This window comes from Natrix helvetica (assembly GCF_964273705.1).
Source record: "Natrix helvetica genome assembly, chromosome: 4".
Taxonomy (NCBI): domain Eukaryota; kingdom Metazoa; phylum Chordata; class Lepidosauria; order Squamata; family Natricidae; genus Natrix; species Natrix helvetica.
Window position 1 is genome coordinate 141014060 of NC_138550.1, and position 19786 is coordinate 141033845.

Here is a 19786-nt window from a genome sequence, read left to right on the forward strand (position 1 = left end):
AAAGAAAAAAGAAACAAAAAAGAACATTAGAAACCACCAAGGCTAATGGCTCAATATTACAAGAATGTAGAAGAAGGACTGGTGGAAACGCAAATGAAGACAGTAAATGAAATCAAGAAGAGAAGCAACTTATAATTTAGGAGAAATTTCCTGACAGTTAGAAAAATTAATTAGTGGAACAGCTTGCCTCCAGAAGTTGTGAATGCCCAACACTAGAAGTCTTTAAGAAGATGTTGGATAGCCATTGGTCTGGAACAGTATAGGGTTTCCTGCCTAGGCTGCCTTGGACTAGAAGACCTCCAAGATCTCTTCCAACTCTGCTATTGTATTGCATTGCATTGCATTGCATTGCATTGTATTTTAATTTATTTTAATTTATTTTAATTTATTTTAATTTATTTTAATTTATTTTATTTTATTTTATTTTATTGTAAATTCAAATAACAGTAAAAAAGATATGGGAAGCAATATTATCCTTAATGTACAAAGGGAGTGACCCAAAGCAATCTTAATCATAGAGACAAATTTTGTTGTCAGTAGAGCTGATCTCCTCCTCCTTATTGTTTGAGCAACCTGAATAACTCTTTTGAACTATTAAGAACATGGTATTTGAATATAATTATTATAAAAAAGTGAATTCTAATGATTAAATTCTGACTATTCTGTCAGACTGCATCAATCTATGTAGTCGCTGGGAATCAAAAATGACTTGATGTCACATATCTGAAGTGGTGTTCCATTGGATCTACACAAGTATTTTGCAGCACCCAAAAAATAAACTTCTGGCAAGTAGCTTCATGAACATTTTTCCAACAAAATCTGGCATTTCCAAAACATTTAATAAAATGGAACCTGAGAAGTGCTAGGTTTCACAAGCACTTGAATTGTTTTCAAAAGCCAAGATGGGACGAGAATTGCTTTAAACAGGGCCAATTTATTCTTAAAATGGTTACGAATAGAGATAAGACTAACTGAGAATTGTTTCATTCAAGTTCTCATTAATACAAGTGTCATTATAAATGAGAGATAATTCTCTCCTGTTTATTTTTAGAAGACCAGAGAACATGCTGCAATAGTGACATCAAGTGGCTAAACAGAGAGCCCAGCTGCAGTTCTCCAAAAGGTTGCCTATAAATACCCACATTTTATTGCATTTCAACTGTAATAGAATAGCATTCAGCTTTAATAAAAACGTTTTATACTCCTGTTTTAAATTTGGTTGTGCTTCGTGGAGGAAAAAAGTAAACGCATTAAACGTCTTAAAGGTTTAATCCACCTATTTTAGGGCATTGCTTACTCCACCAAATAAGAAGATGGACTTAATAATTCTAAAAATTGCCATTTTGCTATTGTAATTTGGCAAGGTGAGTGTGGGAAAGGCATCATTGGCTACTTCCAAAGTATGGGTTGTCCTCAACTTGCAACTGTTCATTTAGTGACAATGGCACAGGAGTTACATACAGGTGAAACTCGAAAAATTAAAATATCGTGCAAAAGTTCATTTATTTCACTAATGCAACTTAAATGGTGAAACTAATATACGAGACAGACTCATTACATGCAAAGCAAGATAGTTCAAGCCATGATTTGTCATAATTGTGATGATTATGGCTTACAGCTCATGAAAACCCCAAATCCACAATCTCAGAAAATTAGAATATTACATGCAATCAATAAAGCAAGGATGTACATAGAACAATATCGGACCTCTGAAAAGTATAAGCATGCATATGTACTCAGTACTTAGTTTGGGCCCCTTTTGCAGCAATTACTGCCTCAATGCGGCGTGGCATGGAAGCAATCAGCATGTGGCACTGCTGAGGTGTTATGGAAGACCAGGATGCTTCAATAGCAGCCTTCAGATCTTCTGCATTGTTCGGTCTCATGTCTCTCATCGTTCTCTTGGCAATTCTCTATGGGGTTCAGTCAGGCAAGTTTGCTGGCCAATCAAGCACAGTAATCCCATGGTCATTGAACCACGTTTTGGTGCTTTTGGCAGTATGGGCAAGTGCCAAGTCCTGCTGGAAAATAGTCAGCATCCCCATAAAGCTCATCTGCGGAAGGAAGCATGAAGTGTTCCAAAATCTCCTGGTAGACGGCTGCATCGACCCTGGACTTAATGAAGCACAGTGGACCAACACCAGCAGATGACATAGCTCCCCAAATCAACACAGACTGTGGAAACTTCACACTGGACTTCAAGCATCTTGCAGTGTGTGCCTCTCCATTCTTCCTCCATACTCTGGGTCCTTGGTTTCCAAATGAGATGCAAAAGAGGACTTTGGACTACTGAGCAACAGACCAGATCTGTTTTTCTTTAGCCCAGGTAAGACGCTTCTGACGTTTGTTGTTCAGGAGTGGCTTAACAAAAGGAATATGATATTTGAAGCCCATGTCCAGGATCCGTCTGTTTGCAGTGGCTCTTGATGCACTGACTCCAGCCTCAGTCCACTCCTTGTGAAAGTCCCAACACTTTTGAATGGCCTTTTCCTGACAATCCTCTCCATGCTATGGTCATCCCTGCTGCTTGTGCACCTTTTTCTTCCACACTTTTCCTTTCCACATAACTTTCTATTAATGTGCATTGTGCAATGCAAAGTGCATTGATACAGCACTTTGGGAATATCCAACTTCTTTTACAATTACCTTTTGAGGCTTTCCCTCCTTACAGAGGTTGTCAATGATGGTTTTCTGCACAACTGTCAGGTCAGCAGTCTTACCCATGATTGTGATTCCTGCTGAACCAGACTGAGAAACCATTTAAAGGCTCAGGAACCCTTTGCAGGTGTCATGGCTTAATTAGTTGATTAGAGTGGGATACTTTGAGCCTAGAATATTGCACCTTTTCACAGTATTCTAATTTTCTGAGATTGTGGATTTGGGCTTTTCATGAGCTGTACGCCATAATCATCACAATTATGACAAATCACGGCTTGAACTATAAATGAACTTTTGCAAGATATTCTAATTTTTCGAGTTTCACCTGTATGCCATTGTCACTAAATGACCTGTTACAACGTTGTAAGTCACAATGTAATAAAGTTATAACAGCACTGGAAAAAGTGACTTTTGCCTGTGTTTTATACTTACGACCGTTGCAGTATCCCCATTTTGGTCATGTGATCAAAATTCAGCTGCTTGGCAACTAATTCTTATTTATGACTCATGTTTATGGCTGCAGTGTCCGAGGTTAATGTGATCACCTTTACAATCTTCTGACAAGCAAAATCTATGGGGAAGTCAGATTCACTTAGTGCTCATGTCACTAACTTAACAACTGCAGTGATTCATTTAACAACAGTGGCAAGAAAGGTCGTAAAAGGGGACAAAACTCTCTGAACTCATTTAGCAGCAAAAATGTGGGGCTCAATTTTGGTTATAAGTCAAGGACTATCAGTACATACAAACTGCTCTGTGTGTAAACCTGCTAATTTCAACCTTAAATAAATGGAACGTGCTGTAAATGCCAATGAGAGAGACAGCACATAGATTTTGACAACCAAAAGGCTGAAAATAAAGCAAAATAATAAGAGGCTGAAGAAGAGGAAGAAGAGGTATTGGAAGCAGCAACTTTCATAATATTTTATTATATTTTTAGAGGTAGATGGGCAATTTTTATTATATAATCCACTTAATAATGGAAGAATGCAACCATATTCTTGACTGCAAACTTAAATGCAATTAATGAACTGGCTAAAAAAAGCATCACCTGGGACAAGAGTTGTTAGTTTCAGTTATTTTTTTAAAAAAACCTGAAATAACTATAGAACAAAAGTGTTGTATACAACACAAACAGAAGAACTGAGGAAGGAAAGCGACTTTATTAGATGTCTATGTTATACCAACATGTTCAGATCATGATAGATAAATAATACAAGTGAGAATTGGATATCCAATTATTCCGTAATACGAATGGAATCCAGAATGGATCTTACTAATTGTAACTTGCATCTGAGACAATTTATATTCATAGAATACAGTCTAGAAAACTGTCTTGATTGTTGAGGAATGTCAAGAAGAAATGTGCCAGTGAATGAAGAGGTTCTATGATGCAGCCTAGACTAGACTAATTTCTATTAAGCATATTTTGAGTCTGTTAGTAATATTCCTTTTAAAATGTTATTCCTGGTATTATCGGGGAAAGAAAGAGAAAGTATTAAACACATTTGTTAGCTTATCTCCTCCAAGTTTCTTAGGACACTTAAGCAAGTTATCATCTCCCCATTAATCATGTTTATGTTTCCTGTCTTTTAACGCATATGGCATTTTATACCATATTAATTTAGATACGTGTAGAGAGGATTGTCATCAATGAAAACAAATTATACTGCTATACTACCACAAGATGGCAGTCAAGATATGCAAAATATATTGCTATAAGGTTTCTCCAGTCTGGTATAACAATCTTCCATAATTCCATAACCAATGGAATTGGTATAATCAATCGATTGCTAACTGGCAGATTACAGAAACTGAAATTCAACATATCTCAAAGCCCCAGATTTTGGGAAGCCAAGGCCAGCAAAGTTCACCGGTAATCTTATCCCTGTAGTGAAAGACCCAGAAACAGATGTACTGTTTTTTCTGATAGCATGTAAATAGATTAGGCAGGTGTGTAAACTTTTGTTCATAAACTCAAGGTCCATTTTTATTTTTGTCTTCTTGCTATTAAATAAACTATTTCATTTGTTTAAGGTAGTTTTCTTCTTACTCCTCTTCTCTTGCATGTGCATCAAGCTATAAAAACTATCCACCACTAGAATATAAATTTCAAGTGCAAATTCTGGACTCAGAGCCTGGACTCATTGGATGAAATATTGGAGGAGGGATCCTCTCTTCCCAAAAGAGTGCTAACAGCAATACTACTCAGCTGAACTCCCCAGAGCAAAACTTAGTTTCTTATAAAGTCTTCTCTTCTTTCCAAGTCCAGCATTTTCTCCATTCACTCATTTTCCTGTGGATGCAATTAAGAGGTGGATTCCTACCTGTTCAAACCAGTTCAGCCAATAGGTAGTAACTGGTTCTATTGGCAGCACCATAGGTGGTGCCATATTGTTTTTTTGCTTCTGTGCATGCGCAGAAGCTTTTTTTTTTTTTTTACCTACTGCACCTGAAGCGCGTCCCTGAGCGAACCAGAAGAAGCAGAAGCCACCCCTGGTGCAGTGCTGTGCTTGTTTAGGGTTTTGAGGCTTTTCAAGAGACTATTTTTGGTCATAGGTGAGGAAAGAGGTTGTTACCCTTCTGCTCTCCATGCTTGCAGGAAGCAATTTTGCACACTCTGTCGGGTTAAATCATAATTTATTTATTTCTATAAGCTTCCTTTCTAATCTTCAAACCCACAAATCACAAGTTAATTTTTCTCATTTGTGGAAAGTCCATAAGAGATTTCCAGTCACTAGTAAAGGCACCTGTTAATCTTTCACTAATCGAGCAAGTTAATTTTGCCATTTCTGCTAGTTCTGTCATCTTCAACAACCATTTCTCCAGCAATCCTCACAACTTCTCAGTGATATTATGGATAATAATTGGCCAAAGATTATTCAGGAAGGTTGATACCTTAGAAAAGATTAATCTTAGATTATCATGGTTCTGAGTCTATGCTCTAAATAATTATAATACTTTACCTTCATGCATATTTAAAAGTGTGAACTTTGCAAAATCCTATCGGTTTTCGTGTTCAATGTATGGAAGCAATTTTAGAAACGAAGGGGAAAATGATATTTTTCACCGACTTTTTCCAAGCCGTGGGAAATACCCAACTGTGGACATTTTTGATGCTATTACTAGAAGCAGAGCATGGGAGCGAGGGAAAGCATATTTCACAGTCCTGTCATCACTTTGAATTGGTTCCGTGAGATGGCTATTGCAAAACTTCTACCTGAATACATGATATGTCCTCACTCAGATTACGATAGAAGTAGTCAATGAAGTATTTCTCAATGACGCTTTTCTCTTTGATCATATTTGCTGGTAAGGGATGATGGAAGCTAATCCAACAGGGCACCGCATTGGGGAAGGATTGATTCCTATGAAGCAATCCATTTGAGGGAAGTCACCCCTCCTAGAAGAATGAAATATTTGACGAAATATTTAAAAAGCCAGGATATTATACTTTCCCTAAAAGAGAAATGGAAATCTTAAGGGAGACAGAAACTCAGAGCTTCAGCTCCCTGCCCCCAGCAGATATTTGGTGTCCATTAAGAAAGACTGGGCCAGCCTATCTACAAGACAAAAGACCTTGAGCTCCAGGATGATAGGATTATCCTACAGGGAAAAGGCATTCATGCACAATAGGAACTGCTCAACAAGCCCATTCATTGCATCAGCCCAAGCTTCAACCAAACTTAGACTCAGAAAATCTGCAAGGTTAGCTATGACCCCTACATCAGCCAACAGCTTGCACAGGAACCTAGGAAGCTCAAGGGCAAGGCCCAAGAGAGGGCGTAAATAACCCTCACTCTCCAGGTAGTAAGCTACCCAGGATCACACGTGCTTAGCAGGCATGAAATCCTCTTACCTTCACCACTGGTTGAGAACTGGGAGTGCGCACAGGGCTTCTGTGCATGTACAGAGCGTCCGTGATGATGTCTGGGTGGGTGGGCAGAGCCTCCCACCAATGCCACTACCAGTTCGCCCAAGCCAGGGCAAACAGGCAGAATGCCCCCTCTGGTGCTTAGCGGTTCTGCTTCACCATTAAACCATCTTTCCAATCAGCCTCCATGGTTCCAGTGTCTTTCTCCCCACTAGGAACTGAGCCCAGATGGATATTTCTTCCAACACATTCAATAGTGGTGTTTGAAATAAATTTGGGGAATCATGATTTACTTTTAAACTTTTTTTCTCTTTTAAATTAGGCTGATATAATCTTGGTATTGGTAAATTATACATGCAAACATATACATTATTTATTTAGTTACTTGTCTATCAAACTTCTACCCTGCTGAAATTGAATGGTATGTACATCTCACGCTGGGCGAGGCCAGGCAGCTGGGGCCAATTGTTCCCATTATGTTGCAGTCATAGTCAACAACTTCACCACACCTAATTTTCGCCATTTGAGGTAGCACCTCAAATGAGTTTATGACCAAGATTTTTATACATTAGTTCCTCAACGACCGAATAAGAAACTATAGGTTTGAATATCTAATAAGAAGGTAAGGTTAGATTAGACATACAGATCTTTTAGAAGTACTTTCCTTTGCTGAATTAAGAGTGTGACGTGACCGCACAACTTTGTTGGGTATTTGCTGTTCGCATGCCAGAACCTCTGACATCAAGCAAAGTGTTTTGTCAGGGTGGATCAACTTTTTTCTGAATCTTTAACATAGACCTATTTTCCTTCATTAAGTATATGGCAGCACTGAGATACTGTAGTTTACCATACCTTTGCAACAACATAAAGCACAGGTGAATCCTGGCTGATTTACATGTATCCAACAGACAGCAATACAGATTCCACATTCCAAATATAAAGACATTCAAAAATACTGTAGCATGAAGGCTGTGAAATTCACCTTGGAGTCATACCACATGTCAATGTTATTATCTCAGGTTTATCCTGTTAAACATTATCCCATTAAGTTTAACATCTGGAAAGGAAAGGAGATGCTGGCTGTTGAAGAATGGATTTTAAAAATGACTGAATTAGCAAAATTAACTGCCTTGATTAGAGATAATAGAATAGACCCCTTTATAATAGACGGGAAGCTGTTTGTGGACTTTCTATATGTTAAATACAATAACAGACAGTTCATGGGGATTTGAAGGCTAGTATAATATTTGGGCTAACCTGTTGTTGTTTTTTTAACATATATTAAGTGTTGGGTTGATTCATTTATTAGATAGAGACCTCCTCATTTGAAATATTTGTTTATATTTTTTTCTTGTTAAATAAGGATGAGAAAATTTATAACTATTTACGGACGATTATGTGAGAGGAGGAGAATTTATTAGGGTTTTTTTAATTTTTCTTTTCAGCATCCAGCCAGGGTAGATTTTGTTATATGTTTAATGTTGAATGTTTGGGTCATTTTTCTTTTTATGTACACATTTTTGTTGTTGTTACTGTTGGACAGTATATTTTTACTGTACTGATTTTCTGTTCTGCGTTTTATTCAAATTGATAAAACATAATAAACATATATATTTATTTATTTAGGGAATTTATATTGCCGCTTATTCACATATGGCGACTCAAGGCAGCTTACAGAATAAAAAACCCATGTAAAAACAATAAAACTAATAAAAGAAGAGTCATATAATAAATTAATATGTTAAAATCACACACACACCACCCCACGCCCAGCGACAGCGCCTCACATGGGCCATTCAATGGGTTCCATCCCCCTCTGGGTTCCCCAGGCCTGCTGGCAGAACCAGGTCTTCGGCACCTTTCAGAACAGTGGAAGAGTGGGGGCCATTCTAATCTCTGTGGGGATGTTCCAGAGAGAGGGAGCCACCACGGAGAAGGCCCTTCTTCTGAGTCTCACCAGGTGTATCTCCCTCAGGATGGGACCTGCAGCATTCCCTGCCTCTCCGCTCTGGTGGGTTGGGTAGATGTGACCAGCAAGAGGCGGTCCTTCAGATAACCTGGTCCCAAGCCATGAAAAGCTTTAAAGGTGACAATCAGCACCTTGAATTTCACCCAGAAGCAAATCGGCAGCCAATGCAGCTCCTGAAGGAGAGGTGATATATGTGCACACTGGGGACTGCACAAAACCATGCAGACCGCTGCATTTTGCACCAACCAGAACTTCCGGATACTCTTCAAGGACAGCCCCATGTAGAGCGTGCTGTAATAGTCGAGACAGGAAGTGACTACTAGGGCATAAGTGACTGTAGTAGGGATTGGTGATCCAGAAAAGGGCGGAACTGATACACAACCCATAGTTGCGCAAAGGCCCTCCTGGCCACAACTGCCACCTGTTCTTTGTGAGTCCAGGACAACCCCCAGATGATGCATAGGGTCTGTTTGGGGTAGTGCCACCCCATCCAAGACCAGAGGTGGCAATTCTTCCTAAGCCAACAAATCCCAAACACAGAGCCACTCAGTCTTGTCAGGTTTAGTATATACATATATACATGAATAGTAGTAGAAATAAAGAAGGCCTTTACATAGCAAATAAAAATGGACATCTCAAAAGTTCAGCACACCCCTAGATCATATTCATGATTCAATGAGGTTTTTCTCATGCACCCCCTCCCTCCGGGCAGTTCATTTTCTTTATTTATTTATACCTCAACTTTCCAACCGTTCATGCTTGTGGCAACTAACATGAAATTGGAAAGCCTTCTTTTAAAATTATAAACACAGATCATGTATCATAAAGACAATATTGATAACCAAACCACCACTTCCCTCTCCCTAAAAGATAAAGGTAAAGATTCTCCTGCACATGCATGCTAGTTGTTCCCATCTCTAGGGGGCAGTGCTCATCTCTGTTTCAAAGCCGAAGAGCCAGCGCTGTCTGAAGATGTCTCTGTGATCACGTGGCCGCATGACTAAATGCCGAGGGTGAACGTTACCTTCCCACTAAAGTGGTCCCTATTTTTCTACTTGCATTTTATGTGCTTTCGAACTGCTAAATTGGCAGAAGCTGGGACAAGTAACGGGAGCTCACTCCGTTACGCGGCGTTAGGGATTCGAACTGCCTTCCACAAATCATTTTAAATACCAAAAGGTCTTCCAGAAACAAAGCATTCCTTACTGGAAAACGAAGATAACACGGGTTTCTAACAGTCATATAGGAGACCTCTCTTGTTTTTCTATCAAACATGTTTCCCATGTGGTAGCCAGGCTGATAAAGGCCTCTCATCTAATATTTGAGAACAAAGTCTGTTCTTATAGGTCAGTGATGGCAAACCTTTTTTGGCTCGCGTGCCACAAGTGGGGGGGAGCACAGGGGGGTCGAGTGCGGGCGTGCCGCACCCATAATGCAACGTGCGACACCCCCCAGTGTGCATGCACGCACAACGCGCGACACCCTCCCCCATTTTTCCATGTTTTTTTCGCCCTCCCCAGGCTCCAGAGACTTTATAGGAGCCTGGGGAGGGCGAAAAGAGCCTCCCCCGACCCCCCCCCGAGGCCTTCCGGAGGCTTCAGGGACTGTCTGGAGGCTTCCCTGAAGCCTTCAGAGCACTTAAAACCACCCTCCGAGCAAACCGGAAGTGACTTCCGGGTTGCTCAGAGGGTCGTTTTAAGCGCTCCGAAGGCATCAGGGAAGCCTCGGACGGTCCCTGAAGCCTTCGGAACGCTTAAAACCACCCTCCGAGCAAACCGGAAGTGACTTCCGGGTTGCTCGGAGGGTGGTTTTAAGTGCTCCGAAGGCATCAGGGAAGCCTCAGACGGTCCCTGGAGCTTTCGGAACGCTTAAAACGACCCTCCGAGCAAACCGGAAGTGACTTCCGGGTTGCTCGGAGTGTCGTTTTAAGCGCTCCGAGGGCATCAGGGAAGCCTCGGACGGTCCCTGAAGCCTTCGGAACGGTTAAAACCACCCTCCGAGCAAACTTCCGGGTTGCTCGGAGGGTCGTTTTAAGCGCTCCGAGGGCATCAGGGAAGCCTCGGACGGCCCCTGAAGCCTTCGGAACGCTTAAAACCACCCTCCGAGCAAACCGGAAGTGACTTCCGGGTTGCTCGGAGTGTCGTTTTAAGTACTCCGAAGGCATCAGGGAAGCCTCGGACGGTCCCTGAAGCCTTTGGAACGCTTAAAACCACCCTCCGAGCAAACCGGAAGTGACTTCCGGGTTGCTCGGAGTGTCGTTTTAAGTGCTCCGAAGGCATCAGGGAAGCCTCGGACGGTCCCTGAAGCCTTCGGAACGCTTAAAACCACCCTCCGAGCAAACTTCCGGGTTGCTCGGAGGGTCGTTTTAAGCGCTCCGAGGGCATCAGGGAAGCCTCGGATGGCCCCTGAAGCCTTCGGAACGCTTAAAACCACCCTCCGAGCAAACCGGAAGTGACTTCCGGGTTGCTCGGAGTGTCGTTTTAAGTACTCCGAAGGCATCAGGGAAGCCTCGGACGGTCCCTGAAGCCTTTGGAACGCTTAAAACCACCCTCCGAGCAAACCGGAAGTGACTTCCGGGTTGCTCGGAGTGTCGTTTTAAGTGCTCCGAAGGCATCAGGGAAGCCTCGGACGGTCCCTGAAGCCTTCGGAACGCTTAAAACGACCCTCCGAGCAAACCGGAAGTCACTTCCGGTTTGCTCGGAGGGTGGTTTTAAACGTTCCGAAGGCTTCAGGGACGGTCCCTGAAGCCTCCGGGGGGGCGGGGGAGGCTCTTTTTGCCCTCCCCAGGCTCCTATAAAGCCTCTGGAGCCTGGGGAAGGCGAAAAATAGCTTTTAAAAGGGTGAACTCAGCTGGCCAGCGCGCGCATGCACGCTGGCCAGCTGACAGGGCAGCGCCTCACGTGCCCTGGCAAATGGCTCCGCGTGCCACTTGTGGCACGCGTGCCATAGGTTCGCCATCACGGTTATAGGTCATAATCAGAATTTTTATTGTGCTAAAGAACAGCTAGAAGACCTTCATGGACATAATCCACAAGTCAACAACTAGTCACAGAATCCTGGAAACTTTCTGAATATTCAAGTTATCTAATACTGTTTGATGGATAATCTAGTGTCTGCACCCCATTTTTAATTTCCATTTCCAATCATATTACAATTTTAGTAGCTAAATTTGGTGGTTTTTCTTCAAAATGAATGGCAACATAGAGCCAAATGCTCCCAATTCAACCAATGATTCCCCTTATCCCTTAAGCCAGGGGGGGGGGGAACTTGCATTGTCACATTGTTGTCACGTGATGTTATAGTGACTTTTTCCCCTTCTCTAAATGGGAGGGGGCATGGCCAGTGCATGACACATTCGGTCTGCAGGCCGCGAGTTTGCCACCTCTGACTTAAGCCCATGGACATCAAATTTGTTTCTTGATTCAATTTTGTCAATCATTTTGCCTTCTGGGATGTGGGAACAGGAAGCCAGGGCAATCAAAACATTCTCACCTTACCCTTAAAAACTTTCCAAGTCAGCTCAAATTTTGCAATTTCAGACTTTATTTATCAATGTAATAAGGGTGGGATTGAGAATGGATTGCCTCCAATGAATTGCTCTCCCCTCCAATCTGTATCCCATCCACTCTACCAATACGGGCTCGGGTAAAAAAAAGTGGCTCTGCCCCTTTTAGTGATGTCATTATGTCACTAGATGGACTCCTCTCTCTCTCTCTCCAGGCCAGGCAGTTCATTTGCAGCCTCTTCTCTCCAAAGTTAACCAGGCTGGTTTCTGACATCTTAAAAGCAAATCATGTGAAATGCAAGACTGTGCCACCGAGCCAGATTTTACTTGTAAATTAATTGGCTTTAAGGGGGAAAGGTAAAGTGAGAAAATCATTCTTCCTAATGAGTAACTGGTTTCAAAACCAACAGCACATTTAATAATTTACATTCCACTTTCCGTCTTCAGGAAGGAAGGTTGGTGCATGGACAGACAAGCATAAGCAATAACTGCAAACAAGAGGGAGGTATTGAAAGGCGGAGGGGAAACCCAGAGATCTGAAGACATACAGAAGAAAAGGCTGTGGGGGAGGAGGGGAGGAAAGGTTGTGGGGGAAAGGGAGGAGAGAAGAAGAGAGTGGAGGGAAACCGGTTCAACAGCTCCAGGAGAATAAGGTGTGATCAGGAAGCCTGGAATGACAGCGAGCAGGAAAAAGAAGAAAACAAGAAAAGGAATCAATGAGGAGTTCCAATCGATATTCATTGGACCTTTAAAAAAAAGTCTACACTTTATTTATTTCAATTCAATTAGAGTACTCCCTAAACTTCCATTCTTTCAGGGTGGCTGACAAGTAATCAATTAAATAAAATGTTTATTTGTCCAATTGTTCAATCGCCAAATGTTATGACAAATAGTGTCGTAGTAGCTTTAACGTACAAATGGTAATAAAACACTACAAGAGGAAATCCAGTTCCTCAATGCATTTAATCCACCCTTCTCCATCCCTTCCCCAACTGCTGGTTTCATTTTCACTACATTCAGGATCCGTTCAATGGGAATTTCCATGAAGTACTCCGCGTGGTTCCAACTGACCACGTGCAAAGCAATGTGTATAAAAAGGATGCAATTAAATCGTAAAGATAAAGATAAAGGTTTGCAGTTTGCACAGAGCTCCTTCCACCCTCCTCTCCAAAGCAGCTGCAGGATCTCTGGTTGGTCTTGCAATCTTCTGTAGAGCGGCTGAACTATTTCCTCCTTCCTGTTGACAACTAACTTACCCAGAAAGGAAGGAGGGGAAGTAAGGGAATTTCCCAGCCTGACTTCTGATTTGGCCTGACTTGTGTGTCCAATCTGAGAGGAGTTTATTTTTTTGCTTTAAAGCTGACCCAAAGCTGTGGCCAACAAAGGACTTTCCTTTTTTCATAAGCACTGCTTGGTGCCCTCCTCCAGGGCATTTCCACATTTAGCTTTAATAGCACAATAGCCTTTCTCAAACACAGAATTTCACAAAGGGTTCAAATTTATATCTTTATTAGCTATTTATTCTATCTTTCCGTTGGAAGATTGTGCAGAATATTCCTTCCACTTAACTTATTTTAGAGGAGTAATCAGTCTGTGAGAAAATTTTGGTGGTTCGCAGAAAAATTATTTGCATTTTTTATATTGAACTAAATCGGGGTCCTCAAACTAGGGCCGGATACATGCAATGAACATTTGTGTTGCTGCAGAGAGTCTCCCCCTTTAGGGTATTTTTTGTAGGCAGCAGAGGGGAGGCAGAAATTCCAACTTGGGGTTTGCTTTGGCCTCCTGGTGTGGGGCTTTGGCGAAGGCTGGAGGGAAGCGCCTCTGGTGGTGAAGAGCTGGAGGACCTTGTTCCAGTGAGACTGCATCTTGACCTGGAACTGGCTGATCATCTGTCTGCTGAGCCTCTAGGTGCCGGTACCTGGCCTTGCACTGCCGGACGTCTTCCCTCTGCTTGGAAAGCCTATGCTCGTAGTCCTCAGTGAGGTATTTCTACTGAGCCTCCTCCTGAGTCAGATCCGAGCCAAGCGTGGTGCGGACAGGCAGGGGAGTGAGCTGGAACCGGTTCTAAACAGCACGGTAGATTTGTGGAACCTCTTCTATAGAAGAGGTTAGAACTGGCAGGACCTGGCCACACCCACCCAGTCACATGAATGCCTAGCCACCGCCCCGAGCTGGTCATCAGGCAGATCATATTACTGATCCTCAGGATTTAAAATTATGAATTTAGTGGTCCCTGAGGTCCGAAAAGTTGGTTTTAGAAGGTCAATTGGGCTGAAAGAGAATAACTGGTACAAAGCCACCACTGATTTTTTTTTCAAGGCTCGGGCCTACCTTAAATTTATTTCTAGTTTTTTTTCTTCCTAGTCTTTCTAGTTCTAATCCATTATCCTCACCCTTGGCTACTTTTTAAGTCCATAAAGTACAAAATTAGAAACCAAGTTCTAGAAAATAGAACATGGTTTTACAAAACAGCATAGATCAGACTGCTTATAAGATCTAAGGCTGTTGTAAATAGCTAGGAAAATGCCAAATTTGATAAGGACATGTTCTGTCCCAAGCCTCTAATATATATTGATGCAGACTTGGCTGTCTGCCACAACTAAGGAGGGAGATAAGCAACCCCTTGGCTAGGAGCCCAGAAAATTATCTCTATGAAAACAAGGCTTGAACTCACGAAATTCTCCCAATCTTTCACTATGCCTGGATTAGTACTCTTGTTTCCTGCAAAATTCCTCTCCCATCGCCCCACCTATAAGGGACCAATCAGTAGCCACCTGTTCCTATTTCCTTCTGTGAGCCTTTTTCCAAAGCTGCTCCCTCCTCCACTCATCCTTAAGCATACCTACATCAGGGACAGCCTGCCTCTGTTCCTCCTCACTGCTCCCTGATTCAGAAGCCATCTGGTGGCCAACAGGCCTCTCTAGTCCCTGCTCTGACTCCGAACACCCCCCAGAGTCTTCCTCAGCCTCCGGGGCAGTCCCATAGTGTTCATTGCTGTCAGATTCCAGCAACAGCTCAGCCGGCCGCTGTTGGGCCACAACAGGACCTCTGACAGGAATTTCCCAAATACACGAAAGCAAATAGTTTCCAATTTTCATATGTGAAGAATGCCGACCAGTTGCTCTTTCCTTGGGAATTCCGACTGGGAATTACTTTCAATATTCAACAACTTGTTTCTAGGGCAAGAATGTCATAATGTTCTGTTTTTATAAATTATAGTAACTAATTGCCATATTAAAAAAAAGATTATTAAGACAGAATAATGTTCTCATGAAGCCAGCAAAACCAACAAGGGAGAATCAGCAGATATTGGGAAAACTATGAAGCCAGCATAAAGGGCAAGGAGTAGGGAACAAGGTTAGGCAACTGTATGTCCAATTTTATAGAATCACAGGGAGAGAGGGAGGGAGATAAATCAATGAGAGAGAGAGAGAGAGAGAGAGAGAGAGAGAGAGAGAGAGAGAGAGAGAGAGAGAGAGAGAGAGATCTTTGAAGACCTTTTATTACCAAACTAGGTAACATCATCAGTGTTTTGACGAGACTTCTCACTCTCTCAAGACCTACGGAATTATAGAAGAATTGAAAGAGAATTGCTTCTCAATTTTGAAAGTAATTTTTGATCATTAATATTGGTTTCCTCTATTAGATTTTTGCACCAAGTTATAAAGTATAGCTTTTTATTTTTTTACAAAACTTCAGCTTTTTCTTAAAAAGCTCCCTATCTCGGCATGTTTTCCATAAATTACCCTTCTCTGCTGGCTTCCACATGAGTAAAATGAACCCGAGGGAAGGACCAAAAACTTCTCCCTCTGCTTATTTGGAAATTAGGTTAGATTCTTTGATCTCGGTAAATATGGAGAAGTTCCTCTTTTCCCCAGAAAGGAACCAGATTATATCCTGTGCAAACCGTCAAAAATAATGACATTTTATTTCTTCTGCATTAATTAAACTTTATGATCACTTCCATTAATTGAGGCTTATACACTGAGGTAGGATAGGCTTGAATCACTAACAACCTAAGACAACAATTCATTTGCTTGTTGAGAATTGTCTTAATGTTATGTAAACATAGATTAAAGATTTTGTGGTTAGCTGATACGAAAGCAACCTAAAGGGGTGATCCTTCTTAGATAAACTCAAAATATTTATGTACATACTGTAAAAATAGCCAGACTGCCACATGACTGCAGCATAAAGCCTGGCCTATCACCTTTAGCCCAAATAAATCAGTATTTGCGGAGTTCAGATATATTTCTTCTTGCTTGCCTACACCTACAGGTAGTCCTTGACTTTGATTTAGTGACCGTTCAAATTTAGAACAGTTCTGAAAAAAAAGAGGCTGATGACTGTTTTGCACACTTAACATTATCGCCATGGTCACATGATCAAAATTCAGACACTTAGCAATTAGTCCATACTTGTGACGGTTGCAGTGTCCCTGGATCCTGGGATCAGCTTTTGCGACCGTCTGACAAGCAGCGTCAATGGGGAAATCAAATTCATTTAACAACCGTGTTACTAACTTGACAACAACATGCCTACCGTCCCTGTCCTAACAACCCCATTTATTTGTATCCATTTCATGTATTCATAATCTTGCATGTACTTATATCGATTATCTTACAAAACAATAGATCTATTTGACCAAACAAACAAATAAATAAACTATGGCAAGAAAGGTGGTAAAATAGGGCAAAATTCACTTAACAAATGTCTCCCTTAGTGACATATATTATGGGCTCAAATGTGGCTGTAAATTGAGGACTAAATCGAGGACCAGCTTGTATTATGGGATCACTGCTTTGTCCGTCCCAAAGCCTGATGATGAGTTGCCAGCCAAGGGTCTACTACTATTTATTTATTATTTATTTCATCAAGCATGAATTCGATAACAGGTATAAGTATAAACATGATTATGTACCAGACGTGGGTTGCTCCCAGTTCGGCCCAGATTGGGTGAACCGGTAGTAGTGGCAGCGGGAGAATCCGCCCACCTGCTCGGATGCTTCTGTGCCTGCGCATAAACTTATGTGCATGCGCATCGTGCGAGCACACCCAATAGTAAAAAAATTGGCAACCCACTACTGTTATGTATACATGAAATGAATACAAATACAAGGGAATATTAGGACAGGGACCGTATGCACGCCCCTTAAAGACCTCTTAGGAATGGGGTGAGGTCGACAGTAGACAGTCTAAGGTTAAAGTTTTAGGTGAACGATTCCGCCTTAAGTAACTAAGGGGAGGAGAACCGCCAACCCGCAGCGACAACAAGGAGGCGACTGACGGGGGCGGGCATTAGCCAGACTTTCCAGTCTGAGTTTGTGCTCTTCCGGAATACTGGAAGGAGTCAGAGGTTTTGGGAACGGAGCCGAGACACCGCCTTCCTCCCCGAGCACGTCTCTCTCCTCAGAGCTCTCCCAGTTGGGAGGAGTATCCAGTTCCCCGCGAGAAGAAGGTTTTAGGGCGCCATTGACGCGGGCATCGCCAGTTGCAGCGAGCTGGCTTTCTTGGGCGTCCCTCGCCCTCCGTGTTTTACTGCTCCTGCCCGAAACAGAGCAGTCCCAAGGGACCCGATTCGGCTTCCGAATCTTTCGAAAACCGAGGCCCGCGGTGCCCCGAGGTTCTCCTCCGCCCTTTTCGAAGGCGACGCCGTCCTGCGAATTCGCAAGACCGAAAGCGCAACACTTGCCTTCTGGCGCGAGGTTGGGTCACCTGTTCCGGGCGAAGAGAGTGGGAGAAGAAGCGTCAAAGAGGTGGGCGGGGAGGAAAGTTTTCGGGAAAGGAAAGCTGAGCGGCTGCTAAAAAAGAAGAGGAGAAAAAGTTCGCCTCGATCAGCCGGATTCCGGAGAAGAAGAGATGGCGGCCGAGAAAGGCCGGGTCGGGAATGATATTAGGGGCGGCTGGTAGGAAGTAGTAGGTTGGAGTTCAGGACGATTCGGATAAGCCGCCGCTGAAGAGCCAGTTAGAGCGCAGGATGTGATGCGAAGAAAAGAAGTTGGAAGCCAGTCGCTGAAGAACCGGCGCTTCTTGGCCGAGATTATCGGGAGTCGGTGGAAAAGGAAGATTCCGCCACTTCGCCACGCCGGGCATCGTTTGGGGCGCCTGGCCTGAATTCCCTCGCCAGGGGCGCGTTTCGGAGAACTTGCCCTAGTTTGATGGCCTCTGGCTGCAGCATGAGGACGAACAACGGAGGCCCCGACGGCGGGAGCAGTGCCAGTTGGTCGCCTTGCGACATTAGCTACACCCTGCCCATCATCTCTTCCAACAAGCTCCCGGACCAGCGCTTCGTCAGTCGCGGGGCCTACGGGACGGTGTCCTCCGCGCGTCACGCAGACTGGCGGATCCCGGTGGCTGTCAAGTCCCTGCAGGGGAGCCTGTTAGAAAGGTAACTCCTAGAGCTAGGTGTGAATATCTGCTGGGTGTTGCTAAAATGCCACGGTCATCAACCTTTCGGACTACTAAATTCATAATTTTAAATTTCCACTATATTGCACCACTAATACGATTTTTTAAAAAGATAAATCGTATTTGGTGCAATATAAAAAATGCAAACAATTTTTCTGCCAACTACCAAAACTTTCTCGTGGACCACCAGTGGTGCAAGGACCACCAGTTGGTGACTGCTGCTTTAAGCTATCCTCCTTTTCCTGCAAGACAGGCCATTTCTCCATTGCTTTTCCGAAAAGTGTTTTTTTTTTAAGTCATTCTCCTTTCCCCCCCCCAAAAAAAACCCCAAAAAACCCAAGTCTTATAATTGTTCCATGTATGCATTTCTCGGGGTAGCCCTATTTGGTGTTGTTATATGTGGCTCATATGGGATTATATACAGGTAGTCCTGGATTTAACAACAGTACATTTGGTGACTGAAGTTACAGTGGCACTGAAAAAGGTTACCTATGATCACTTTTCACACTTATGACTGTTGCAGTGTCCTGGGGTCATGTGATCACCACCTGCAACCTTCCGACAAGCAGGCTCACTTAACATCTGTGTTACTAATTTAACAACTGCAGTGATTCACTTAACAAATGTGGTGAGAAAAGTTGTAAAATGGGCCAAGACTCACTTAACAAATGTCTCACTTAATAGCATAAATTTTGGGCTCAATTGTGGTCGTAAGTTGAGGCCTTCCTGTACTTAGCCACGATAAGGCCTGCTTTTCTCCCACCAGTTCTTGCCATAGGAGAATATTTGTAGCTCGGGGTTGATATGAGGGCTCCTTGGTGCTCTCTGATCTTGCTTGTTTTCTTGCAGACGTGTCATTACCGAAACTAGGTAACATCATCAGTGCGCATGATGTTACCTAGTTTTTCTAGGTATGCAACAAAACAAGCAAGTTCAAAGAGCACCAAGGATTCCCCAGACTGGTAAATTCTGGTAAAGTTTCTTTTACTTTCTGTTTAGAAAGGGGAAAAAAAGAAATACTGCAGAGTTTTGGGAGTTTTGCCGAGCTGGTGGAGCGCAGGCAGGCGTCGTTGCTTCGCCAGGGGCAGGGCAAGACTGTACTTCCGGTTTTAGCGCCGGAAGGGAGCGCGCGAGCCAGGTGGAGCGCTGAAAGGGAGCGCGCGAGCCAGGTGGAGCGCTGAAAGGGAGCGCGCGAGCCAGGTGGAGCGCTGAAAGGGAGCGCGCGTGATCCGGTGCGATCCAGCAGGAACCCACCACTGACCTGCATACATCTAGGACACTTATACAGGTGTGTCACAGGTAATATTATGTGTTGGAAGGAAACTCCAGAATTTCAGTTGGCAGTTCATCTAAGTGAGCAATATAGAGC

At 43.0% G+C, this 19786-nt stretch overlaps 1 protein-coding gene across 1 annotated transcript in view; it reads left to right on the top strand.

Annotated features, from left to right (window-relative positions):
* The first annotated feature begins 17306 nt into the window (after positions 1 to 17306).
* The window catches only part of RIPK2 (receptor interacting serine/threonine kinase 2), a 31826-nt gene continuing 29346 nt past the window's right edge, over positions 17307 to 19786 (top strand). Inside the window, exon 1 of the mRNA XM_081952450.1 lies at positions 17307 to 18397. Within this exon, the coding sequence (XP_081808576.1) occupies positions 18168 to 18397 (230 nt within the window). The 5' untranslated portion in view covers positions 17307 to 18167. The remainder of the gene's footprint in view (positions 18398 to 19786) is intronic.